The 27738-nt window shown below is 44.6% G+C and overlaps 1 protein-coding gene across 2 annotated transcripts in view; it reads left to right on the plus strand.

Moving 5' to 3' along the window:
- RAD51C (RAD51 paralog C) overlaps positions 1-16721 on the plus strand; it is a 113647-nt gene extending 96926 nt beyond the window's left edge. For both annotated transcript variants that reach the window (XM_068268635.1, XM_068268636.1), the window contains 2 exons: positions 14615-14675; positions 16521-16721. In XM_068268635.1, the coding sequence (XP_068124736.1) occupies positions 14615-14675; positions 16521-16631 (172 nt within the window). In that variant the 3' untranslated portion in view covers positions 16632-16721. The remainder of the gene's footprint in view (positions 1-14614; positions 14676-16520) is intronic.
- The last annotated feature ends 11017 nt before the right edge of the window (positions 16722-27738 follow it).

Below are 27738 nucleotides of genomic sequence, written 5' to 3' on the forward strand. Positions count from 1 at the left end.
GTACCTGCTTCTCAGTAGCAGTCAATGTCCGTGAAGAGAGGTTCACTATTAGGTCCTCATCAGGGTTTGGCTCCTCGTGACCCTGGGGTCTACTGGAGTGTTTATTGCCTCTCCTGGTTTTCTTCCTCTTCCTCTTGCTCTGGTTCTCTGGCGTGAGCCTAAAAAACTAGTAGAACCTGAGGAGCCCTCACCTGAGCTATCTGTTGGTGGATTACTCAGAGGATGGTTAGGATGTGCGGCGCCAACCGGAACCGGAAATGACGCCGCGGCGCACGCCGCGTGACGTCATAGGCGTCAAAGGGCCGGCCCCAGTGTCCAGGCTGGGCGAACGATCAATTAGGTACACTATATATGGATAGCTCTGGCAAACAGATGGTTACAGCACTCCCTGGGCATCCTATGACCCTCTGACAAAGGATCTCTCATCCGAAACGGCGCTGTCAGGGTAATGGACGTTTGATACTCTGCCATAGACTTTGTGCTATCCCGGGCTCCTCAGCTCACTGCATGTATTCTCTATTAGAACTTTTCCACTGCAGTTCCGGGATCTGTTTGTGTTAACACCACAGCTGGTTATTGTTCTGGCATCCCCAGCATCACTTTGCTCCTTGTTTGCTGTATATACTGCTGTACATGATTGCAATGCCAATGGTGTTTAACCTCCCTGGCGGTTTATTTATTTTGCCAGGGAGGCTGCAATGTGTTTTTTTTTTTAATTAAAAAAAAATATTTCATGCAGCCAACTGAAAGTTGGCTGCATGAAAGCCCACTAGAGGGCGCTCCGGAAGCGTACTTTCGATCGCCTCCGGCAATCGAAAGTAACAAGATAGGCTGCAATGAGCGGCCTATCTTATTTCGCTTTCCTCGTCGCCATGGCGACGAGCGGAGTGACGTCATGGACGTCAGTCGACGTCCTGACGTCAGAGCCGCCCGATCCAGCCCCTAGCGCCGGCCGGAACTGTTTGTTCCGGCTGCGCTGGGCTCGGGCGGCTGGGGGGCGGCGATCGGGCAGCACACGCGGCTGGCAAAGTGCCGGCTGCGTGTGCTGCTTTTTTCAGAACGGAAATCGGCCCAGCAGGGCCTGAGCGGCGACCTCCGGCGGCATACCCCGAGCTCAGCTCGGGATTACCGCCAAGGAGGTTAAGATACTGCTGTGATGTAACACTACTGACAGAGTATATATTTTGTATGTCTCAACCTGTGTAACATTGTTTGTATATGAGATTTTTCACTTTTTGATATATATTTAATACAAAGATTTTTTGCAACTCAATTTTGGTGTGCGGGTCATAATATATTCTTATGTCATTTAGGGGCTTAAGGCCCTACTTACCATACCTAGCACCCAGGTACATTATTGGCTTTTAGCTTAGCTCTTGCTTGATTCGTGGGTGTGCATACCTTATTTTTATACAGATGTTACCATAGCCACCACCGATGCCTAAGCTGTAAACATGGACACTGTGGGCGTGTTTTTTGCACGCAGCAGAATGTGTCCACTAGTCTCAGCCTGATAGGCGCAGCCTGGCCGCACACTTGGCCCATATGGGCGGGGTTGTGCGCATAGCACCTTGGGATCGGTAGTTCCAGCCGAACGCACACGCCCCCTTGGCCTCCTCCACCCTCTCCCTCCAATCACTCACGGCGTACGCGACATCCGGAAGGGGCCGGGCTTACCCCCCGGTTATACCGGATGTTTGCGGAGCGCCCGTCAAAGTGGTACGCAGCATGACCAAGCGTCTGTATAGACGCGAAACGGCCGTCGCCTGTCCCACCTTGTGCCCTGGCTCCCCCACCGCACCATCACCTTTGAACATCACCAGGATGAGGTAGTCATTGATTGTGGTATCCAGATGTATGTCTGTCACTTCTTGCTATAAACAGCACTGGACAGAAGGTGCCCGGAGTTCATCTTTCTTTTTCTACAGTTACAAATCGTATTGGTGCTTTCTTCACTTCATATCCGTGGAGCACACGTCCTAGCAACTGACAGAGGCGACCACAGATGGTATGGTGAGAACCAAGTGCTTCTTTATTCACTCATATAGTAATGCTCATATGTATATATATAGGGAGTGCCACTCTTGGGTCTTCTTTGCTCTCTCTACACAAATACGTTTTTTTCACTTTCTAGAGTAGAGCACCCCTACCATGTTCTCGCAGGCCAATGCAGCAGCGGAAGAAAATAATGAGCTATCCATAAGTGATAATGAGATCGATTCCATTGATAATGATCAATTGTTATGTGTGAGTGATAAAGTTGCGGTGGGAAGAGAAGATCTGACCAACTTCTTTTCAAACACTGCAGTTTCTACGAAAGCCAATAAAGAGGTGGGAGCTAGGGTTTTGGAGAACAAGTTTGGGAGACTCAGCGAACAGGAAACCAAGTTATTCTGGACAGTCACTACGCTCAAGAGATACAAAAAGGAAGGCATAGTTGCACGGGGCTTCAGACGCTATTGGGAGCCCTCAGACTACAGAGAGGACAGACAATTTGTTGACAACTGGACAGAGGCCCATTTGGATCACGCAAAACGATTGCAAAATATCGTTTTAGCGCGTACCACTTTAGAGTACAATAAAGTAACAGCCGAATTGACAGATGTTAGGCAGAAGTTTGAAACTTCGGTCACTAAAGAGAAATTTACAGCTATAACATCCAAAGTGGAAGACAGAACTATAAGAATACAAAACGAAGTTAAGACCAGAAAATTAAAGAAATTCTTCAGAGACAAGGAGGACTTTGATAAAGGAAAAATATTCAATTGGAACCCGACCCAGTATCCTAGAAACCCAAAAGGTTGGGGATATTGGACCACGGACTCAGGGTCTGACAGCGATCCGGAACAGGAGAAAAAGCCTAAGAAAGTGACAAAGAAAAAGTCCAAAAAGATTCCCAAAACACCTAAGAAACAAGGCAAGAAAGATCCCCTTGACACAACATGTGCAGAGGAACAGGTCCCTTTAGACCAAGAGTCAGGTGAGGAAGAGGACGAAAGTATGGAAGGAACATCCAGGACTGTGCACTGGGAAGGAATAAGGGACACCAAACAAGCCAAGAAGAAAAGGAAGGCAACAGTGCAGTAATTACCCCACAACAAGAGATCCCTCAAGTAGTGAACCTTTCAGGAGTCGAGATCCCACAAGCATGCATTTCCCTATTGAGTCGGGGACTGAATTTCAGCCCTACGCAAGAGTTTGATATTGTGACTTTCACGATCGATTTATACAAATCCGCACGGAAATTGGTTATATGCCAAAGATTCCATCAAGTGGCCACCGAACAGCAGGTCCCAGAAGACCCAATACCATTAGACTCACAGCCACGCCCAATGACAACAGATATTAGTATTGATATGCTGGGGAATACCCCGGAAGCAATCAATCAGTCCAAGGAGGGCGATTGTGGCTTTCCTCCTCAGGTGACAGAGGGACACCATACCAGCAACCTGGGCTTCAGCCCTGAGGTACGGTGGGACCCAACGGATGAGGAAATGATTAATATACTGAATGAGTTATGGGAGGAGGGAGGCCAATTGGATTGGCCTAGTCTGATGGAACCAAGCAAATTATCCCTGGGGGATACAGAGTCTTATAGAGCATGTAAGTCGGTACAGCCCTTCCCTGTGAGTCCGGGGTCCAGTATTGACTACTTCTTCAACAAAGTGTTGCAGGATTTGAAAGCACTGATTCACGAACGGGCTTTACCGAACCTGAGTGCACAGGAGAGGAAAGCCTTGGATTGGTTAAGAGAACAGGAGGGACTGGTCATAAGGAATGCAGATAAGGGTGGAAATTTGGTGATCCTGTCGAGTCACCAATACAAGACAGAGGCCGAGAGGCAGTTAAATGATGTACAGACTTACCGCTTACTTCCTTGTGATCCGACCCCCCGGTACCAGTCAAGGTTACAAACCCTCTTGCGAAGGGGGGTCGAGGGGAGTTTCCTCCTCAAGAAATTGGCGGGGGACCTCCTCCCGGCCTTTCCCAGAAAACCGGTGTGGTACCACATTCCAAAATTGCACAAATCTATGGACGCCCCACCGGGACGTCCCATTGTCTCTGGCTGTGGGTCTCTCACCGAGAGACTGTCCAGGTACCTGGACCATCTCCTACGTCCCCTTCTGCAAGGAGTGCCCTCGTATTTGAGGGACACTTTAGAGGTTTTGCAGATGGTGGAGCGTGTCACTTGGGTCCCAGGTGATAGGCTGGTCACTATTGATGTGGTCAGCCTGTATAGCAGGATTCCCCAGGACCTAGGGGTGCAAGCCGTCAAACGTTATTTGCAACGCACAGATAAGGAGGACGATTACATTGAGTATATCTGTCAGTGTTTGCAATGTGTGCTGGCGCATAACGCCTTCATGTTTGACGGTCGTTGGTACCAACAGGTTGCGGGGACAGCTATGGGGACCCCAGTGGCATGCTCCTTTGCGAACCTGTTTCTGGGGGCGTAGGAGGAGTCTACCGTGCACTCGGATACTAACCCGTTCCGAGTGCACATCAGACAATGGTCCAGGTACGTGGACGACGTCCTGGTGGTGTGGTCCGGTTCGGACGCCCAGTTTGTGGAATTTGTGAGCTACTTAAACAGCAACGACATTAATATGCAATTTACTTCAGAAATGGTCGGAAGGGAGGTGGTGTTTCTGGACCTCAGACTAAAGGTGGTGAATAATGAACTGATCAGTGAAGGATATCGGAAGCCGACTGCGACCAATTCCGTCCTCCATGCTGGGAGCTTCCACCCCAAGCATGTGGTGGAGGCGATCCCATACGGCCAATATCTACGCCTTAGGAGGAACAACTGCTCGCAGCGGACTTTTGACGATCAGGCTAGGGATTTGACAAGTAGGTTCCGAAAAAGAGGATATGACATGCAGATGTTGATCAGAGCCAGGTGTAAAGCCCAGGAAAAAGATAGGAAACTACTCCTGAGAGGGAGAAATGAAGATAAGAGGGGAAAAGATGGGATGGGAAGATTAGTCTTTACTTTTGATTACATCCGATGGCTTCTAGAATTCGAGAGAGTATCTACAAACATTGGGAAATAATCCAAGGTGACCCGGAACTGTCCCAGAAGCTAGAGGGACCCCCAAGAGTTGCATTTAGGAGAGCACCTACCCTGGCTAACATGCTTACTAGGAGTGAATTTTTGACACCTAAACCACTGTCATGGCTGGACAGATATGTTCCAGTGGGGAATTTCAGGTGTGGACATTGCAAATTTTGCCCTAAAATGATTACATCGAAGTGCATTCTGGTGGGGGGTGTAGATTTTAAAATCAAAAGTTTTTTCACCTGCCAGACCGAATATGCAGTGTATGTGTTGTTTTGTCCCTGCAAGAAATTCTATATAGGTCAGACCACTAGACCGGTGAAAGTCCGGATAGGAGAACATATAAGCACCATCAAGGCAGGGAAGAGCTGTACAAGATTAGTAACGCACATGCGTGAGAAACATGGAAGGTCTAGTCAAGGTTTGACTTTTGCGGTACTTGAGAAGGTGGAAATTCCAACAAGGGGGGGGTGACAGAGACAAATTACTCCTCAGAAGGGAAACACGTATTATATTACGGACTGAGGCATTAGGCCCAGCGGGCCTAAATGATAAAATTGAACTGGCTTGCATGCTAGATCCCTGAGGTCTGTGAATCCATTGATAGAGATGAAGAACTGCCTCTTGTATATATCTTTTAAGAATTGTGGTCCTTGAGGTTGGGGATATGTGTTAAGAAATTTATGGTGATGTTCCGAGTGATCGATGGTGGTAGTAATAGCCATCGTATTTGGCGTAGCCTATCTGTCCTGTCCCTCTCATATTTCGTAATGTCCTAAGGTAAGGAACCATGCAACCTGCTACTAGTAATATTGACACCCCTTGAGTAGGAGTTATGTACCAGTAATTGGTAATTGAGATAGTTCTGCTGGATGTAACACCTCCCAGACTTGTTAGTTTTTAGTGTCACCTGTTGTCACATAAACATTAGGGAGGCTGGATGTAGGTATGTGGGGCTGTGCTGCAGGTGGCACAGAGGTTGGGCTGTAATGTTGTCCCCCCAGTGTTACTGCTGATCGCTAATAAGGAGGAGAGATGTGAATACACATCTCCCCTAGGTGCTCGATGGGTTTCATGGTTATGGCAGATGTTACCATAGCCACCACCGATGCCTAAGCTGTAAACATGGACACTGTGGGCGTGTTTTTTGCACGCAGCAGAATGTGTCCACTAGTCTCAGCCTGATAGGCGCAGCCTGGCCGCACACTTGGCCCATATGGGCGGGGTTGTGCGCATAGCACCTTGGGATCGGTAGTTCCAGCCGAACGCACACGCCCCCTTGGCCTCCTCCACCCTCTCCCTCCAATCACTCACGGCGTACGCGACATCCGGAAGGGGCGGGGCTTACCCCCGTGTTATACCGGATGTTTGCGGAGCGCCCATCAAAGTGGTACGCAGCGTGACCAAGCGTCTGTATAGACGCGAAACGGCCGTCGCCTGTCCCACCTTGTGCCCTGGCTCCCCCACCTCCACCGCACCATCACCTTTGAACATCACCAGGATGAGGTAGTCATTGATTGTGGTATCCAGATGTATGTCTGTCGCTTCTTGCAATAAACAGCACTGGACGGAAGGTGCCCGGAGTTCATCTTTCTTTTTCTACAGTTACAAAACATATACCCCTGCCTACATATACTGGGACATATACCCCTGCCTACATATACTGGGACATATACCCCTGCCTACATATACTGGGACATATCCCCCTGGCTACATATACTGGGACATATACCCCTGCCTACATATACTGGGACATATACCCTCTGCCTACATATACTGGGACATATACCCCCTGCCTACATATACTGGGACATATACCCCTGCCTACATATACTGGGACATATCCCCCTGGCTGCATATACTGGGACATATCCCCCTGGCTACATATACTGGGACATATACCCCCTGCCTACATATACTGGGACATATACCCCTGCCTACATATACTGGGACATATACCCCTGCCTACATATACTGGGACATATACCCCTGCCTACATATACTGGGACATATACCCCTGCCTACATATACTGGGGACATATACCCCTGCCTACATATACTGGGCACATATACCCCTGCCTACATATACTGGGCACATATACCCCTGCCTACATATACTGGGCACATATACCCCTGCCTATATATACTGGGCACATATACCCCTGGCTACCTGTTCTGGGGACAGCTCTACCCCTGGCTACCAGTTCTGGGGACATCTATACCGCTGGCCACCTATTCTGGGGACACCTATAGACCTGGGGCTACCTATTTTTGGAGAACCACTGCTGTCAGATTGAGTGTATTTTGGGGAACTGCTGCCAGGTGAGAGGTGTCTACATATTAAGTGGGCATTCTGCCTATTTATGTGGAAAGCTGTCTATTTATGTGCCTCATGACTGCTGAATTTGTCTTGTTGCGGGCCTCATGGTTACTGACTTTGTCTTGTTGGGGGCCTCATGATTTGTTGGGGGCCTCAAGATTGCTGAATTTGTCTTGTTGGGGGCCTCATGATTGCTGAATTTGTCTTGTTGGGGGCCTCATGATTGCTGAATTTGTCTTTTTGGGGGCCTCATGATTGCTGAGTTGGTCATGTTGGGGGCCTCATGATTGCTGAATTTGTCTTGATGGGGGGGGGGGGGCTCATGATTGCTGAATTTGTCTTGTTGGGGGTCACATGATTGCTAACTGCGAGACTATGGAAAAAGCTGAATCATCATCATATGAGACAATAGCATTAAACCTACTTTTTGCGCTTTTTAACACAGAAAATGAAACTGGGAGGTTCTAAAAAAAAATGAATAATTTTTTCAGGAGTACGGTGGATGAAATTGTTTATCTTCACAGTTTATTTTCAACTTAATTTTCCATAATGTTCATGTATGAGTTAAAACGTTTGTATTTAGTTTAAATTGCTGTTGGCACTTTGTGATAGTAAAGTGACTTTGCAGTTTGGACACTCGACCTCCAAAAGGTTCGCCACCACTGTCCTAATCTATTGTCCCACCATTGCTAAGTTCATGTAAACTTGTCTCCACCCACGACCACACCCACATTCTGGTTCATGACCACACCCAGATTTGCGGCGCGCCATGCGCGCCGCCCCGCTTTTTGCTCCCCGCTTCCCCCCCCCGGAAAATTTTCTGCGGACGCCCATGCTTGTTTGATCTACATAATTTTTTTATTTTGACTAAATAAGTTTACATTTACAAAAAATTTGACTCGGCAGCTGCTTAACCTCCCTAGCGGTATTGATGGTTTTACACGTCAATACAAAACCTGCTGTGAACTGTATTGACGTGCATATATACGTCAGTACTCTTGCACAGTATACTAGAGCCTTGCTTGTTCATTTTGGCGAGTTACAGGGAAAAAAGTTATGAAAATTATTTGGATCGCCTTTTGCACAGAAAACCTGTGGAAATTGAACACCAGGGAGTTTTTTAATGGACACAGAAAATATTATACAAGGATAGACATTATACATAATTACAGGTCAAGGAAAGTACAGAAATTAAAATAATAATAATAAAAAGGGATAAAGCATTCATTTTCCAGTAAAAAAGGGATAAAGCATTCATTTTCCAGTTTCAGTTTTGTGCAATGAGTCTTCAAGTCCCAGCAGTTTTCTTGGTCGCTCTCTTTTTACATCTTTTAATGTAGAGGTCCTGCAGGGAAGGTGGAGTGCAGCCAATTATTCTTTCTGCTGATCAGATGATGCTCTGCAGTATCACTTTCTCCCATACGTTGCATGAGCCAAACCAGACAGTTAATGATGTGATGTGGGTTCAGTGGTTTCAGTGAAAAACTGATAGGCTTATTTGTATTTCAGTTGCCATAGGTGGTACAGCTTCTATTTTTTTTTCTTGAAGATGGCGGCATTGTTGCTTTCCAGTTTTAGGTTGTTAAAGATTATGGACTTAAAGGGACCCTGAGGTGTCATTAAAAATGAAATTGAGACTTACCTGGGGCTTTCTCCAGCCCACTGTAGGCTGCGAGGCCCCCGGCATCCTCCTAGCTCCTCTCCCGGTCCCGCTGGAGGCTCCATTCTTTAGCGACTTTCGGGCTTAAGTCGCCAGTACACTTCCTGGAAGAGCACGTTATGCATTATCATGCTGGCCACTACGCGTCATTAAGTCAGCCGGCGTGAGAGTCCTGCGCATGTGCAGTTCGAGAACAGTGTATAGTGTAGACACATGTTAACAGCATCATCTGCAGACCTATTAGGCCTGTAGGCAAATTGCAGAAAGTTCAACAGGGAAACTGTGATGGATTTCAGATAAGCAATTATGAATAATGTTGCTATATTTGTATATGTTACAAAATTATGCAGAATCATTAACACTAAGTAGAATAGTGACATATTACAACTGGTTCTTCACAGCAGGCATAGGGCAGAATACATGTGTCAATAAATGTAAAGTCATGCATCTTGGGTGTACTAATAGCAGAGCACCATATAAAATAAATGGCATACATACACATATATACAACATCTGTGTAAAGGACAAGAGGGTATGATCTACATTTTGATGTGGCTAGGAGCTACGGGCCCTAGTGCAAGTTTTCCAATGGCCCCCCTCAAGTATTCTGTGCATAGCTACTGATATGAAGCAGAAAAACCTGCCAAGAACAGCCAACAGTGTCAGGGTTCAGCAAGGGAGAGGAACAGTTTGTTATTGGTTACCACTTTTCAGAGCGCATACAGAAGTGATGATTACTTGCAGAGCATAAGTAAGAGCTGATACAGTGGTTGAAGCAGGGCCCTGGTGCGGTCACAACCTCTGCATTCGATGTTGCTACACCACTATATCTAAGCACAGTGGAGAGGGGTTCTTCACAGTTAAGGTGCCCATTAACAGTACAATATTTTACTCAGATGCAATCAGATTTTTGCAATTGAATTGTACATAAAACCACTGAGTATGTGGAGAAAATTCATTGGTCGACTGAAATACAGAATTTTGTCGTCCGAATTTTGGAGTTTAATCTGTCTGAAGAGAGAAAGTGCCCTGATCCACTTATAGGAACACTCGATAATTACCTTCTGGGTGCTTAAAGGACTTACGAGGCCAAATTAGTCAAAAAAGTTAATTACCTGTATAATCTTTTACGGCACGGAGGACGCCGTTATGGCACGGTCCCCCCGCTCATTAGCCCCCCGGGCCGGCTCTCGACCCCACGGCCCAGGTCGGGCTCCCCTGCCTCTCCCAAAATGGCCGCTTCCTCAGGTCGCGGCTGCGCAGTCCGCAGGACGGCGTCCTCCGTGCAGTAAAAGATTATACAGGTAATTAACTTTTTTGACTAATTTGGCCTCGTAAGACCTTTAAGATCCCACAAATCTGATCAAATTATTGCATCTGAGGAAAAATATTGTACCATTAATGGACACCTTAACCTCCTTGGCGGTAATCCCGAGCTGAGCTCGGGGTATGCCGCCGGAGGTCGCCGCTCAGGCCCTGCTGGGCCGATTTGCGTTCTGAAAAAAGCAGCACACGCAGCCGGCACTTTGCCAGCCGCGTGTGCTGCCCGATCGCCGCCGCTCCGCGGCGATCCGCCGCGTGCAGCGGCGAAAGAGGGTCCCCCCAGCCGCCCGAGCCCAGTGCAGCCGGAACAAACAGTTCCGGCCGGCGCTAGGGGCTGGATCGGGCGGCTCTGACGTCAGGACGTCGACTGACGTCCATGACGTCACTCCGCTCGTCGCCATGGCGACGAGGAAAGCGAAACAAGATAGGCCGCTCATTGCGGCCTATCTTGTTACTTTCGATTGCCGGAGGCGATCGAAAGTACGCTTCCGGAGCGCCCTCTAGTGGGCTTTCATGCAGCCAACTTTCAGTTGGCTGCATGAAATAGTTTTTTTTTAATTTAAAAAAAACCCTCCCGCAGCCTCCCTGGCGATTTTAATAGAACGCCAGGGAGGTTAAGAGTGATTAAATAAAATGTGGAATATATCACCACAAGAAGTAGTTATTGTGAAAACTGCAAAAAAAAAAAAGTGACTCTGAACACAATAAAAAAAGTCATACTGAACTTACCTGGGGCTTCCTCCACTTCCTCTCGGAGTCGGTGAGGTCCATCAGTGTCCTCTAGGCTCCCTCCATTCTCCCACTGGTGGCTCCATTAGCTGCGCAACTTGGCTGGGAGTCATGCGCAACTGTGCATGCACGGCCCGTCCGCGACCATCTCGCTTGCACATCCATTGCCATGAGCGGTCTGGGTATGCATAGTTAATTTTTCTGAGAACCACTCATGCACAGAATGCTCATGCCGACAGGTGCACATACACGCATGCGCAGTTCCGCACGGCTCCCAACCAGGTCGCACAGCTAACGGAGCCACCAGAAGGAGAACGGAGGGAGGCTTGAGGAAACCCCAGGTAAGTTCACTATGGTATTTTTTTGTTATGGCCAGGGTCATTTTAACTTTAAAATGCGCCCATAATTATGAGTGCTAGATTTAATTGATACCTTGATCCAGTCAGGTAGATGATCTGTGAGTTTGAACTTGATGAACTTCTACCTAGATAACCTTGTAACATCTGGCATATCACCTACTGGCTTGAAGTGGTACATGACATATTGCTACATTACTATTAATTGTTTTGTGCTGGATAAAACAAAAAAAAATCCCTACAGATTCCCTTTTAAATAAAAAGTAGTTCTGTAGCATTATCCATGTAAATTTATCTTTCCAGCGCTGCTACTATGTTTGTAATGGGGTTGCCTGATCCTTTTTCCACATCACTACTTAGTGAGATTGCCACATTCATAAAATAATTAGAGAGAAATAACCTTAATAAAAATGATGAGTGTTGGTATTTAGATGGATGTACTGAACAAGCAACAAGAATAGCTGTGTGATGACATTATTCAGTCACTAGTGCCTAACATTTCTCACTTGAGGACAATTAGTTTAAATATAAATATGGCTGAGTGTGTAGATCTTATGTAAACAGAATTACTACCCACACATATTCTACTAAATCTCCATAAGGCATGTATAATGAAGGTCCTCTGTGTATGTCAACCTAAATGTTAAAATGTTGCTGCTCTGTGAGGCCCATGACTAAAGATCACGTGGAAATTGCATATTCTAAGCTTATCTAAGTAATTTAATTATCTGGTGTGAAAGCTTAGTTTATTACATTTTCGTCTGTTTTTAAATATGTTCAACAAAGAACCGCACTCACGTCTGTGGGTATGCTGGTGCCGGGCTCCTAGGCTGCTCAATAATGGTTCTCATGAAGGAGTCCGCACACAGGCTTAAAGGGACCCTTAAGTAAAAAAAAAAAAATGAGTTTTACTCACCTGGGGCTTCCAATAGCCCGCTGCAGCTGTCCGGTGCCCTCGCCGTCTCCCTCCGATCCTCCTGGCCCCGCCGGCAGCCACTTCCTGTTTGGGTGACAGGAGCTGACAGGCTGGGGATGCGAGTGATTCTTCGCGTTCCTGGCCACAATAGCGCCATCTATGCTGCTATAGCATATATCATATACCATATAGCAGCATAGAGGGTGCTAATGTGTCTGGGAACGCAAAGAATCACTCGCATCCCCAGCCTGTCAGCTCCTGTCACCGAAACAGGAAGTGGCTGCCGGTGGGGCCCAGAGGATCGGAGGGAGACGGCGAGGGCACCGGAGAGCTGCAGGGGGCTATTGGAAGCCCTAGGTGAGTAAAACTAATTTTTTTTGTTTGACTTAAGTGTCCCTTTAAGGAGCAACCAACGTGAAGTTTATTGTCCCATCACATACATGTGCAAAAAATGTCTGACCTGCATAGGCCGACGATCGTTTCGGGGCCATAAAGGGTCCCCTTTATCAAGGCAGATAGCAGAAGGGACACATACACCTTGTCAGTTCAAAATGCATAAGTATATACCCCCAAAAAACCTACACCCACCCATAGGCGGTTACGTCAATCAAAAAAGTTACACATTCAAATTAGAAAAAAGTTATACATATTTTTAATTATGTTTTTTTTTTTTTAAACAAATATCATTTATGAGCAGAGAAAATAATTCAAAGCCAGAGAACGGGTCTTTTACTTTCAAAGAGAGTGAAAAAGTTTATTCAAATGTTGTGCCTGTAGCAAGTCATTGGATTGGATTGGTTTCTGCTTTTTACATCTGTATTGAGCGTGGATGTTTGGAGGCCTACTTTTACACTATTCTTGAGGTACCTGCAGGGCCGGCCCTAGACTTTTTGCCGCCTGAGGCAAATTTAGGAGAAAATTGCTATCGCCCACCAGAACCACCCCCCCCCCCCCCCCCCCCGCTCGTCCGTGGGTGCGGGGGGGGGGGGGCGCCGAGCCGGAGGGGTAGCGGGCAGGTTGGGGGTATTGGGCCTTACAATACAGTGGGCGGCGATGCAGGACCTGACGTCAGTGGAGTGCTCGCTGGAACGCGGAAAAGGTGAGTCCTCCCCGCCCGTTGCCTCTTACGATCTGCAAGCGGCTGCTTCCTAATTACAGCTGGAGGGGAGCGCAGATCGGGGGACTGAGGCGAGGGAGGGGGGGGTCCGACCCCCCTCCCCACCGCTAGGCCCAATACCCCCGACCTGCCTGCTACCCCTCCGGCTCGGCGGCCGCCCCCGGGGTGAAACATTTGCCTCAGGCGGCAAACTTCTAGGGGCAGCACCCGCCCGGGGGGGGTGCTGCCCCTAGAAGTTTGCCGCCTGGGGCAAATGTTTCACCCCGCCTCATGAGCGGGCCGGCCCTGGGTACCTGCAAGAAAATGTTAAAAGACAAACTGCGATGCATGAAGGATGATGTACGCAAATTTTTCTGTTACCCTGATGTACTTATTTACGGTAATACATGAATTTGAAATGTGTTGCCTGGTTGCAGTCTGTAGCAAGATGCACAAGAGGTGGCTGCTCTCAATTACGTGGTGGGGGTGAATTGCCACCAGTCAGCAGAATGAGACACAGAATACTCTTAAAATTGGCACTGACCAGCCCAGCCCTCCCAAGTATAAGGCAGCAGCTGTTCTACCTTTCTGAGTGCATCTGTGCGTGCTGGTTATAAAATATACTTTTTGGTTGAAAGGCTCTACATGCTCTTGGGCTTAACTACCTGGGGCTTCTTTAAGCCCTTCTCCCCACCCGTAGTCTTTAAGGCATTGTCCTCCAGAGCCTCTCAGTTGTGCTGAGGTCACCCAAATTTAAAGTCTCCAACCTGGATGGGCCGCACTCTACAGCGCATGAGTTTACACGGTTGTGTACATCCTTGATCACAATTCTGTAGCCAGGAGCGTTCTGCACAAGCACAATTTGTAAAGACTTGCAACAATGCATGCACAGTATGCTAAGGGTGCATAATCGAGGAGGCATGCACCCGGGACTCCGCAAGTGCTGTACTTCATGACTCAGCTTGTCTGAGACTTTAATTGGGGTGACAGGGACGCAATAGAGGTAATCCGGGGGACACTGAGGGGCTTCAAAGACTGCAGGGGGCTGATATAAAGCCGCAGGTAAGTAAAAAGCTACTTTTTTCCCCTGATTCGGGTATGCTTTACAGGAAAAACTAAGAATATCAATAACGTGATTTTTTTTTCTCATTACAGATCTGCAACACTATATAAGTCTCCTAGCCATAAAGAAAGCACTGTACAATATAAAATTATGGTAAGCACAAAACCTGTGGCGTAGCTAAGGAGCTGTGGACACCCGATGCATGTTTTACAATGGGACCCCCCAAGCATTCTATACATAACAATTGATATGGCGCACCAAAACCGGCCAATGGCAACTAAAGTGTCAGAGGTGCAAGAAGGGGATGGGGAACAGTTTGTTAATGATTACCACTATTCAAAGTATCTAGAAGTCATTATTATGAGCACAGAAGCAATAGAGAGCAAATACTGTAGTTGAGGGAGGGCCCCTCTGGCTCAAGGGCCCCGATGCGGTCGCAACCTCTGCACCCCCTATCGCTACGCCCCTGCCTATGGCACAGTAAACTGCCAGTTATTCAACTATGCAAAAATAGTTTTTGGGGTACAGTTTCAGTTACAGCGCAATGTATTTAATTCTGAAATCCATGTGTCATGCAAAAAAAGGAAACCGCTCTGTGATTTCAAACTGCAGCAAATAATTTAACCTCTTGAGGACAAGTGGTTTATACCCCCCTAGTGACTAGTAGGGATGATCAATGAGATGCAAATTCTTCCGAAATGATTCAAATGTATGCAGTTTGAAAATGGACCAATCAACTCAGGTTTAAATTGATGGGTCCATTTTTAAGCTGCATATATTTGCATCTAAATTTTTATCAACTCAGAATAATTTGCATATCTCTGATCATCCCTAGTGTCCAGGTGATTTTTTTCTTACAATTCAGCACTTCGCCACTTTAACGATCCTTTTCTTGCCACTAATAGAGCTTTCTTTTAGTGGTCTCTGATTGTTGCTGCAATTTTTTTTAATATTATTAATGAAAATTGATTTTTAAAAAATATAAAAATCTCTATTTGTTTTAAACCCCCCCCCCCCCCCAAATTAGCCCTATACAGCGATCCATACACTACACTGCCCATGCAATCGGCATCAGGTTGTTAGCCGTTGGGAGTGACCGTTAAGTGACAAGGCTGTCCCTTGTACAGCTCTGCGTTTTTTCTTTATTTCAGCCTGCCAACTCCGATCAGGGCTGGCAGGCTGATGACGGATCCCCGCTCTGTTTATCCGCAGGGAACATGCGCAGCTTTAAAGGCTGGGAAAAAAAAGTTTTAGATCATGTGGAAAGAAATAAAAATTCCCTTTTGGGTTTACTGCTAAGGTATTTTTAGTATATCAGATGCTTATGAATATATATATATAGGTTTAATATCTTCCCTGGTAGTCTTTGAGACTGGAATACAAATTTCAAAGGGTTCATATATTTCTACACTGTACACAGTTTCCTCTGTTGCAGACCTTGCCTACTTCCTGTCAGGACAGGAAATAACAGAAATGCTCCTAGATGACAATTCTGGTGTGACTCAATGAATGCTTGCTTATTTTAGGTGCGTGGCTCAAGAACAACTATAGCCAAAAGCTCAGCATGGTGGTCAGGCAATTTGCATTGTTTATAAGGGAATGAAAATTGCAGCCTATGTATTTATCTCTCTTTAGGTTCCCTTTAAAACTTATCAGTTGTTTGTAGTCATTTTCATGTGAAGCAAAATACCATAGCCAGATTCGGTCAAAATAATCAAGTCTGCCTGTCCTCAGTCTGAACCATAGCTGTATGTATAGCAAGCATTAGTCGTGCTGCATTTGGGTAGAGTATGTTAAATAATTTTATTATCTGTAAGCCTTTTGGAATCTTCCTGTCCAAGGCCATGTAAACGCTGTATGAACTGTAAATAGTAAACATTAACAATATATGTTGTCTTGAGATTGTTCGCTCTCTAGCAGAAGTTTATTTTTTTTAATTCTATTTTGTATATTTTACAGAGCATCATTCCGCTCATCCAGTTATTTAATGTTTTACAGCATGATGGATTTCGCGATGTGCAAGCTGCTGACCTTGAAATGGTTTCAGTGAAACCTGAAATAAACCCACGCAAGCGCCCCAGAGAAGATGACACAGAATGCCAGATGTAAAGTTTCATTTCGTTGACCGATTTTCCTAAACCCATGGGTTTCATCAAACACACATTATATAATGTAATAAATGTGTAAGGTGTTGTTTCACTCTTTAGTATGGATGTTCTGTTGTAGAGTTGTTCTCTATTGTACTTTAATTCCTTGTTAGCCTCTGTAATTTTTCAGTACATAAAGACAGACAGTTTGGCACACAGCATGAGCTCTGCATACCGGGGGAGGGAGAAAAATATGGTTGCATTCTCACTGTGATTGCAGGGCAACATAGAAGGCAACACTTTGTGCAACATCACTGTAAAATGTGTGTTCTCATTTGCCACTGAACCTCACACAGTACATTTTGTAGTCAGTAGTAAAGAGCTTACTGTGACCAGCCAGTCCTATCATTCTAAATCCTTTTATGTAGGGAAAATAAGTTCTTTCATAGTGGTCATTACAAGAGAGACAGCAGTACTAACAGATCTGGACAAAATGCACAGAGCTTCGGATCTTTACTAGATACTGATTACACAGGGAGGGGGCGACATTAGCAAAATAATACGTATTATGTAAAACACAAGAGGTGAGCAACTTTATAATTCTGAGAGGAAGATGCCTCCTGCACGATTTCCACTAATATTCACTGATGACTTTAATGTAGAAAACTGCAGTAAGCATCGGCTGGGTAGATGTATGCTCATTTGTTGCTGCATCAGCAAAGTCTTGAAAATTCAAGAGAAAGGGGATGAAATTTCATAGGCAGTGCAGTAGTAATAATTTTTTAGATGGCATTTTTGAATCCTCTTCTGTCTTTTTTATCGTTGGCTTATGAATCTGTCTTTAACACTTAACCTCTTAAGGACACAGGCTTTACTCTACTTCCCCCCCTTCCAGAGCTTTCTGTTGGTGGCCTCTGATCGCTGCTTCAGGTTAATTTGTTTTTTGTTTTGTTTTTTATTTCTCTTTTTTTTGCTTTTTTAAATAAAATTGATTATTTTTTTTTCTCCTTCCTCCCCCACCAACCAGTCACCACGATCGATTGTCATAGGCATCAGCCTGTGAGAGACGATTGCTTTTGTACCTCTGGAGGGGACAGCCGAGTGACACGGCTGTCCCCAGTACAGCACTGCCGTAGATCACAGTGCTGTACAGTGTAAATAGATGGCCGCTGGGAGACTGATGACAGAGCAGTGCTCCTGGCATTCAAGTAGGGATGCGCATGCGATCCCCAGCAAAACGCGCCCCCAGGACTTGACGCCAATTGGCATTACGCTGTCCTAGGGGAGCCGCCGCATTCATGCCAATCGGCATGACACGGTCGTAAAGTAGTTAAAGGGAACCTTTACTGTAAAAAAAAAAAAAAAAGTTTTACTTACCTGAGGCATCTGCCAGCCCCCTGCAGCCATCCTGTGCCCTCGCAGTCACCCATGGCTCCTCTTGTCCCCTGCTGCCAGCTAGTTTCGTTTTTGCCGACTGGGAGTCGGCCGGTCGCCATGCGAAAGTTTTTTACGCATCCCTGCTGGTGCAGGAAGCTATTGCAGACATCAACAAGTACGTTTTTATGCGTTACGGGGTGTAATGCGTAAAATTTTACGCATTACACCCATAAGGCGTAAAAATGTACTTGTTGATGTCTGCGATAGCTTCCTGCACCAGCATGGATGCGTAAAAAACGTATGCATGGCGGCTGGCCAACTCTCAGTCGCCAAAAACGAAACTAGCTGGCAGCGGGGGACCAGAGGAGCCATGAGTGACTGCGAGGGCACAGGATGGCTGCAGGGGGCTGGTAGATGCCCCAGATAAGTAAAACTCATTTTTTTTTTTTTTTTTTACAGTTAAGGTTCCCTAAAGGACCATTATAGCTAAAATATTTTTTAAAAAAACAACAACACACAATTCTCCTCTAATTATTTTTTTTTAAGTGTACAGTACATTAACCAGTTCACCCCCAAGGGTTTTTATCCTAACGGACCAGAGCAATTTTCAGTTGTCAGTGCTCCTCCCTTTTATTCCCTAATAACTTTATTACTACTTATCACAAGAAAATGATCTATACCTCGTTTTTTTCGCCACCAATTAGGCTTTCTGTGGATAGTACATTTTGCTAAGAATTTTTTTATTCTAAATGCGTTTTAATGAGAAAAACAGAAAAAAAATAAAAAAATAATTATTTCTCAGTTTTCAACCATTATAGTTTTAAAATTAAACATTCTCCTGTGGATAAAACAAACACGTTTTATTTGCCAAGTTGTCCCGATTATTAAACAGTTTAAATGATGTCCCTATCACAATGTATGGCGACAGTATATTATTTTGAAATATAAGTGTTATTTTTCTGTTGTGTTTTTTTTATTGTGGCCATAATTACAAGCCCCTATGTAATAAATTAAAATTAATTTCCCCCCGTAAAATATAAATTAACAAAGCTGAGTCCCTAAGGCAACTATTTATTTATTTTTTTTAGCTGATTTTTTTTTTTTTTTTACAAGTGTTTTTTTTTTTGTGGGGGGGGGGGGGAGGGTTGGAAGTGTAATTTTATTAAGATCTGTATGTACTTGAAAATGAATGTATTTTGTAGGTGTAATATACTAGTAAACACTCATAGGAAATGTTCACTTTTTTTTCTTTTTTCTTCACTTTATTTAATTGTTACATTTCCTGTTATTGTGAATGGACGTAGCCGCTGTTCGCAGTTACGTCCATTCACTCCAGGCACTGTGATTGGGTAGAGGACCGTTCGGTCCTCTTCCCCAATCACCCAGCACGGAAGCCAGACGGAAACAACGGTGGTAGCGGCGCACACACGGCGGTAGCATCGGCGGGAACGCGGGACGTATTAAAATGTCATGTTGCTGTTAATAGCGGTAAGCATGACGTTTTAATACGTTAGGATGTCAGTAAATGGTTAAGATGGAGCTTTTGAGTAAAACTTGTGTATCACAAGAAAGTGCATGTAGACACTGTAATTGGCAGACCCTCTCTCTTTTAAAGCGGACCCAAACCAAACTTTTTTTTTTTTTAATTCAAAATATTTAGTTGCACCACTTTGACACATACAAAGATAAATAAACACTCCTTCAAGCCTATGAGCATTTCTGTGCATGCTTTTCACCCTTCTCTTTTCATAACTAGGGTTAAACAGGTGGCAGCCATTACTTCTGAGCTTAGTAGGAGGTTTTAGATCATGGGTGTGTTTGTCATCAACTACCCTCCCTCCCAGGGGCGTTGTCTATATGAAATCTCACACAAGCTGAGATCACTTCCCCTGTGACATCATCAGTAGCAGCCTGTGTTTTAAGCTGGCCACTAACGGTCCAATTTCTAGCGAAAAATCATTCGAGCGATCAGAAATGCTGATCGGATTGGTTGTAAATAATCTCCATTGGTGGACACAATCTATTATGAAGGAGTGAAAAAAATGTCACCCGAATGAATTTTCGTCGAACGAAAATTTGGATTTTCTTGGTGAACGTGATAGATAGGAAGCAAAGATTGGTTAGTTGATGGTGTAGTGAACGATTTTTCGTCCGATCAGAATTTCTGATCGCTCAAACGATTTCTCGCTAGAAATTGGACAGTTAGTGGCCACCTTTAGTTTTGTTTTTTTATCTCCTCCACCAGTCTGCCGGATTCTGTCCCAGAAATATGAAAGGAAGGAAGGGGTTCCTCCAATAAATGTAAAATATTTTAGATTTGTCATCACGCAGCTGAAAAAAGGCTGCTATTTATTATTATCATTTAGAGAATAGATTTTATTTCTGAAATCTTGTATTTTTTAATTTGGGTCCACTTTAATAGAGGGCCAACAGTGGCAAAACAGAAGAGACCCAGAAAATTGAGGCTTAATCGCCTCAGAAATCAGCAAAAATGCTGCAGGACCCGTGCTTGCGTTTGGGGAAAAAACAGCATCGTTCTGGTGTGCACCATCCCATTCAAATACAATAGCCTAGGGCTTTTCAAAGCGCAAGCATTTTAAAAAGCGCTCAGAAGCACTCTTGGTGTGCACCAGCCCTTACTGAGAGTTCTAAAGGATCTCTGCTCTCCCATAATGCTCTGGGGGGAAGTATTCTGCATAATAAACAGCCTAGGCTGCTTCAGTGGGAGGTTGGGGCTACATACAATATTCTGAAACTAGGGTATTTTATAAAATATATTATCCTATGTAATAATTTGCAAGTGTCTCTGCGTCCCATGTCCCCGTGTGTGTCTGCTTCCAGACCTGACAGTTTGCTGTCTGTGAACTTCATTGCATTGTGGGAAATAACAGCTTTTTCCAACTGCCAAGCAAGCAACATCTCCCTGTGTGCATATACTTTGGACAGCGATGGTGGATGGGCAATTGGGACGTATCTGTGCATTGCGGGGGTGGGGGGTGCTAGCGGCTGTGGCCTAGTTTTTAACAGGCGGGCCTTTTTACTTTTTTATTATATTATTCGGAATACTTTACCTCCAGTCTACTGTACTATGTGTTCTTATGGTTTCTCTTTAAATGCACTAGCACACCATCTAGTCTCAAAAGTTGAAGAGAAATCAAGAGCCCAATATGGTGTAGTATGTCAAAATTGATTGGATAAATGAAACAGTGAGATGGTAATACTCACAAACACGGGTTACCACCTAGGTAACCACTCATTAGGCAGGTGAGGAGATTAGACCTGTCCTCACTCAGGATTAAGAAGTCGCTCTCTGTAGATAGGAAGAAAGGGGGTAGATCACCCCTCCACCTGGGGTGGACTCAAATATATTGGTAGGTGAACAGAGGGGCCAGAAGGATAAAAGTACATAAAATTTTTAAAAAATTGCTGGGAGGAAGTGGTGGACTCGCCTCCGTTAAAGCAGACACCAAGGACTGTAAATGTATAGCTATACACATTTATTGAAAATACCCCAAAGATGCAACGCGTTTCGCGGGCACAGCCCACTTCTTCAGGCAATAAGCAGGGGATAAACAACTGTAAACAAAAGACAGAGGCATAGCTATAAATGTTGCCATAAAAAGATACAAATGGATTATTATTTAGTGTAATAAGAATAGTATTTCAAACATAGTGTTTAGTGATATGTTATAGTAGGGGGGTGATTGCAAGGAATGGGTCGGTGTAAACTACATAATGTGTATAGGGGAATGGACTAGATAACAGTGGTAAAAGGTAGTTAGTAAATAAGATTAAGTTGGTATCAAATTGACCGCTTTAGGTATATTTCAGTAGAAGGTAGGGAATGGAATAAGTTGTAGCTGGCAAGAGAGAAAAAAAGGCATGTGTAGTGGTTAAAAATAAAGATAAAGACTTACCAGCAATTCAGTTATAGCAAGCAGAGCACCTCTGTACTGTTGTGAGGTCGCTTGCTGCTTTAAATGTGTTAATGCTGGCAGCTCTGGCCTATCCAGAAGCTACTCCAGTGTGGGTGGGTGGAGTCAGTGGCCATGGTGACAGAAAGTCCTCCAATCAGCTGCTGCCAGCTGTAAGGAGTAGATTTGTGTGCATGTGGTCTTACATAATATGCATGCTTTCTCTGCATGCACAGGGCAGTGTTGTCAGTGGGTGGAGTCAGTGGCCATGGTGACAGAGAATCCTCCAATCAGCTGCTGCCAGCTTTAAGGAGTAGATTGGTGTGCATGTGGTCTTACATAACAAGCATGCTTTCTCTGCATGTACAGGGCAGTGTTTAGAAAGGGAACATGGAGCACAGTGGTGTGTTTGCTGCCATCTAGTGGTTCAAAAGAACAAGTACAGTGAAGAGACTTCAAATGTCATTATACATGCTGAAAGATAATAAGGATAAAAGCATGAACAATGTCTGACTTTTTACAATTGGTAAATAAAATAGTGTATCCTCCCTTGAGAAAGCTGACCGCTTGCCAGCGAAACATGTCGGGTTCTCCCGGCGTGGTGTTCTGAGAGACGCCAGGTGCCTCCCCTCTCCTCCACTGCGGATTGCAGCATACAAACTGGTGCACCTCATCTACGTGACCCCCCCCCGCTTCATCATACTGGTCCAGGTCAGCATGCGGAACAGCGCATCATGAATCACGAACTATCTTTGCTTGGGTGATAGCAACGTTTGGCTGGATTACAGGAGACATCCAGGACGCAGGAGTGGGTAATTCATAACCAGCATAGCGGCATTGTATATGTTTGGGGCCTGAGCTTGAAGCCCCTGTTGTCATGGACAATCTCTTTTGGGCCATACAAGTTATTTCATACAGCTTCCTGCAGCCTTATAGCATACCAACCTTGAACTGCTTCATTTCGCTTTGCACACCCCTGGCTTGCATTTAACAGCTATTGCTCATCTTTGGGGTCTGATTCTGCTTGTCAAGTACTGTGGTTTATGCTGTTGCTGACAATATATGCTGTTGCCTAAACACCTTCGAATCCTGCTAACGCTGAACCCTGCTTGGAGCAACCCTGCATCCTAACTCCTGTATACTGAGTTTTCATGTGCTTGATTACTAACCTGGCATCCCCCTCATTCTGACCACCTACGGCCGCTTTTTCACCTGGAGAAAGAACCATGTCCTTTTTACTATGATGTCATGACAAATGTATGCATTATTCTTTCCCAGTAGTCCATTACAATTGAAGTGATAGGGGTTATGTGTGCTTGAGTGTGCGAGGAGTGAGTGGGGTGGCCACCTGGCTATTCTTTTTTTTTTCCCTTTTTTTCTTTTTCTCTTTTTTTTCTTATATGCTTTGCAAAATTTATCTACTCACTGTGTTTAATAAAAACCTTTTGATAATTTTATAAAAAATCCCTTGTTTTTGGGTCGTCTGTCTCAAAACCCTCCAATTATTATCCTAAAGCTTTTTGATAAAATAGTGTATACTTCTGAAATTAATAAAATAATAATAATAATAACAAATATATATATAAAAATATATTAGTTTATTAAAAAAAATAATAATAATAATAAAAATGTATAATAAAAAATAATGTAAATATGACATGAAGATATAAGCATAAAATCGAAGAACACATAAAAAACATAAAAACAATTGTAATATATCCAAAATATGAGGAGGCCATTGGCAAAAATTGTCCAGGCCTGGTAATATATAGTGTATAATCCCGTCTACGGTTTTGATATCGTAGACGAATGTTTGCAGCTGTAATAATTAACATTGTATTAGAAGGATGATAATAATAGTCATAATAAAGATAATAATAAACATCAGTAATAGAAGATATATATATATATATATATGTATATATATACACACACACATAAAGGATTTTTTTTTCTTTCTTTGGGGGGGGGGGGGGGATAAAAGAGAGCGACCAAGATAAAAGCAAAACTTTTGACAGGGATGATTAGTGGATTTTTTTCTATAACTTCGTTAAGGCCCTCCGGGGATAGGGTTCTTAATGTCTGTATCCAGAACATTTCGTGTTTTTTGAGGAGATCAAATGCATTTGGTTTTCTTGTATCCACTGAGTCAATCAGTGTAATATTGAATAGCAGTGGATTGCTGTTGTGATGGGTACTGAAGTGACGTGACACACTGTGAAGGGGAAATTGTTTAATGATATTTCTTTTATGTTGTCCGATTCTGCTGCGTACTAATTGGGTGGTTCTCCCCACATACTGGAGCCGGCACGGACAGGAGATGAGATAGATGACATATTTAGAGTCGCAAGTAAACCATTTTTTCAAAGGGAAATTGCAGTTGGTACTGGTAGAAGAGAATGATACACTAGTGTTGATGAATTGGCAGGCTGTGCAGCGGGTCTTGTTACATGGAAAGCAGCCTGGTTTGAGTGGTTCTGAATGAGTGGGCGGACGCAGTTTACTGGGTGCAAGAATGTTGCAGAGATTGGGAACTCTCCTATATGTGATGGATGGTTCTTTGGGTAATAGCGGCCTTAAGAAGGGGTCCTGCATCAGGATCTCCCATCTGTTGGTTAGAATGTCACGAATGTGCGAATGCTGGGCATTGTATTGAGTAATGAACCTTGCAGGGCCTGTGTTGTTAGTTAGTTTTGCATCAGTACTCGGGGGGTTGGGGCGTTTGGCTTTAAATTTAGCGTTTTTTATCAAGGTCTTAGGATATTGGCGGTCCGTGAATTTTTTGGTGAGGATATTGGATTGGATGTCATATTGTGATGTATCTGTGCAAATCCTGTAGATTCTCTTGAACTGACTGTATGGTGTATTGGTAATCCAGGGGTGATGATGGAAACTTTTGAAGTGAATGTAATTATTGGCATCGACCGGTTTGAAATAAGTTTTTGTTTTGATGTGATTCGATTCGATGTATAGGGTAAGGTCAAGGTATTCTATGGAAGATGTGTGATGGTGGTATGTAAATTGTAACCCTGCTGGGTTGGAATTAAGATAATCAATAAAATGTGGGATGGTAGAAATGTCGCCTTTCCAAATAAAAATAAGGTCATCAATGTAACGTCTGTAAAATACTATATTATTGAAAAACTGGTTGCCAGGGGAGAGTTTCATTTGTTCGAGGTAACCCATCGTGAGATTAGCGTACGATGGGGCAAACGAACTCCCCATCGCCGTTCCGCTAATCTGATGGTAAACTTGTTCATTGAATGTGAAGATATTATTCTGAAGGATAAATTCAGCGCATTGTAGCAGAAACGTTTGTTGTGTTGTAGGCATGGAGGGATTGGAGGCTAGGAAATATTGTAGTGCGCTGAGGCCGAATGGATGGGGGATGTTGGTGTAGAGGGCAGAAACGTCAAATGTCAGCCAGACATAGTCAGGCTGCCAGGGGACATCCTGCAATAAACAAATGAGTTGCTGAGAATCTTTGAGGAATGATGGAAGGGACTGGACATGTGTTTGTAAATGTTGATCAAGAAATTTGGAGAGATTGCTGGTGATTGAGTTGACTCCTGAAATAATCGGTCGGCCAGGAGGTTTATGGAGACTTTTATGGATTTTGGGTAAATAATAAAAGTTCGGAGTGGTTGGTTGGGTGTTGATTATACAATTCTTTTCATTTTTGGTGATGATGTTGGATAAAAAGGCATTATTGATAAAAGTTTTCAATGTGAGGTTACGCGCGGGTGTTGGGTCTGATGTCAAGATTTCGTAATGCGTGGGGTTGTTGAGGAGTCTAGCTGCTTCGTCTAAGTAGTCGGACCGATTGAGTATGACAATGCCACCCCCTTTGTCGGCGGGTTTGATGATGAGATTATGATTTTTTTGTAAGGATTTAATAGCAAAGGTTTCGTTACGGTTGAGGTTGGAATTTAGTGGAGGTGGATTGTTGTGTAAAGTTTGTAGATCGTTGAGTACCATGGAGTAGAATGTATCAATGAAGTGACCCTTGGAGGCCACTGGATAGAATCGTGATCTACCTTTCAGTTGTGTGGTAATGTATTTTTCAGTGTTTAGTTCAGCTTGTGTAATGAATGAGATGGGTAGGGCGTCGTTGTTCGTGATTATGAGTGAGGGGGGATCGGGGTCAGAGCTGGGTTTGAAAGATTTTATTGCAAAATGCCTTTTTAAAGTGAGCTTTCGAATATAGCTGTTAACCACTTGAGGACTGCAGGGCTAAACCCCCCTAGTGACCACGCCATTTTTAGCAAAATTGGCCACTGCAGCTTTAAGGCCAAGCTGCAGGGCCGCACAACTCAGCACACAAGTGATTCCCCCCCCCCCTTTTCTCCCCACCAACAGAGCTCTCTGTTGGTGGGGTCTGATCGCTCCCCCCATGTTTATTTTTTTTTATAAATATTTGTGTTGTCACTTTAAAAAAAAAACCCTCTTCCTTTAAATCCCTTCCCTCCCTCGCTCCCTCCCTCCCCACAGCTGGCCAATTACGGCGATCGGCTGTCATAGGCTTCTGCCTATGAGAGCCGATCGCTCTCTTGTCCCCCATGGGGACAACCGTGTTTTAAGTTTTGACTCAATGGTGTCCAATTCAAAACGCAGAGTCAAGCGTTATGAATTGGACACCATTGAGTCAAAACTTAAAAAATTAAATAGAGACCGGTTAGCTTACGCTGAGCATCGGGAAAGGGAGCGCAGACCGCGACCGGTTCCCACCTCCCTGCCCCCGGGCCCAGCCCCCCCACCGCCACCTGTCCCCCTAATGAGCCTTAGCATCCCACCACCACCATATAGATATCCAGCTTTTCCACCTCCACCCTTAGGTCCACCACCAGTCCAAGTCCCAGCACCACCTCCAGCCTCCACTGCACCCCCTCCCACACCTAATATCCCGTTACCCAATACCATCACCAACACCATCCCCAAAAATATCACTTTCACATGCACAGCTCCACCGCCCAATAGTTTCGATATCATCACTGCTCCCAAGACCCAGCGCACCAAAACCACCAATCCCAAAAAATCTGTCACCTCTACCCCCCGTACTGGTGTCGGCAAGAAAATCTCTAAAACACAGACTAGCCTTAAATTCAATTTCATCCCAAACGGATCGCCTGCATCGTTACAAAAAACTGCCACAAATTCAACCCAGTCAGAACAAAAACATTCCCCGGCATCCAAACCACCAGAGGCCACCCCAGCTCACCCATCAGGGCATCCCAGATCAGCATCTACAACTCAGATCCAGACTCACCAAGCCCGCCAGACAATTCCAGCCTAAAATCACCCACAAACATGATTTCCGTTCCCCTGGCGAGTAGCAATACCACCAGTCCACATACACAAAATACCATAACCAATATTTTCCCTGTGCCCCCTTCCACCAACCCTATATCTATCAATGATTCAGCTAACAACACCCTAACTTCCTCTTTTTTAGAGCTCCCCTCAGTTTTGTCACAAAACATCCTCACCACCCAACTACCGAGCCCCCGTTCAGAGAAGGTATATCTCCAGCCTCCGAACAAATCAAAACGCCAATTACCAGACCTAGAAAAAGAGGAAGTAGAAGAAAAAGGAAAAAGAAGCAAACCCCAATCACACAAAACTCCCTGACCCATAAAAATAAATGTATCTTCAATTTGTCTGACCATACCCTCAATGCACATGAAACGGCAGTATTGGAGAAAGGTCTTTCCTTCTGTCCTACCAACCAAATCAACACTTTTGAACTCTTTGCCGATCTTAACAGCTATATTCGAAAGCTCACTTTAAAAAGGCATTTTGCAATAAAATCTTTCAAACCCAGCTCTGACCCCGATCCCC

This window comes from Hyperolius riggenbachi, chromosome 2 (genome assembly GCF_040937935.1).
Source record: "Hyperolius riggenbachi isolate aHypRig1 chromosome 2, aHypRig1.pri, whole genome shotgun sequence".
In the NCBI taxonomy this organism is placed as follows: domain Eukaryota; kingdom Metazoa; phylum Chordata; class Amphibia; order Anura; family Hyperoliidae; genus Hyperolius; species Hyperolius riggenbachi.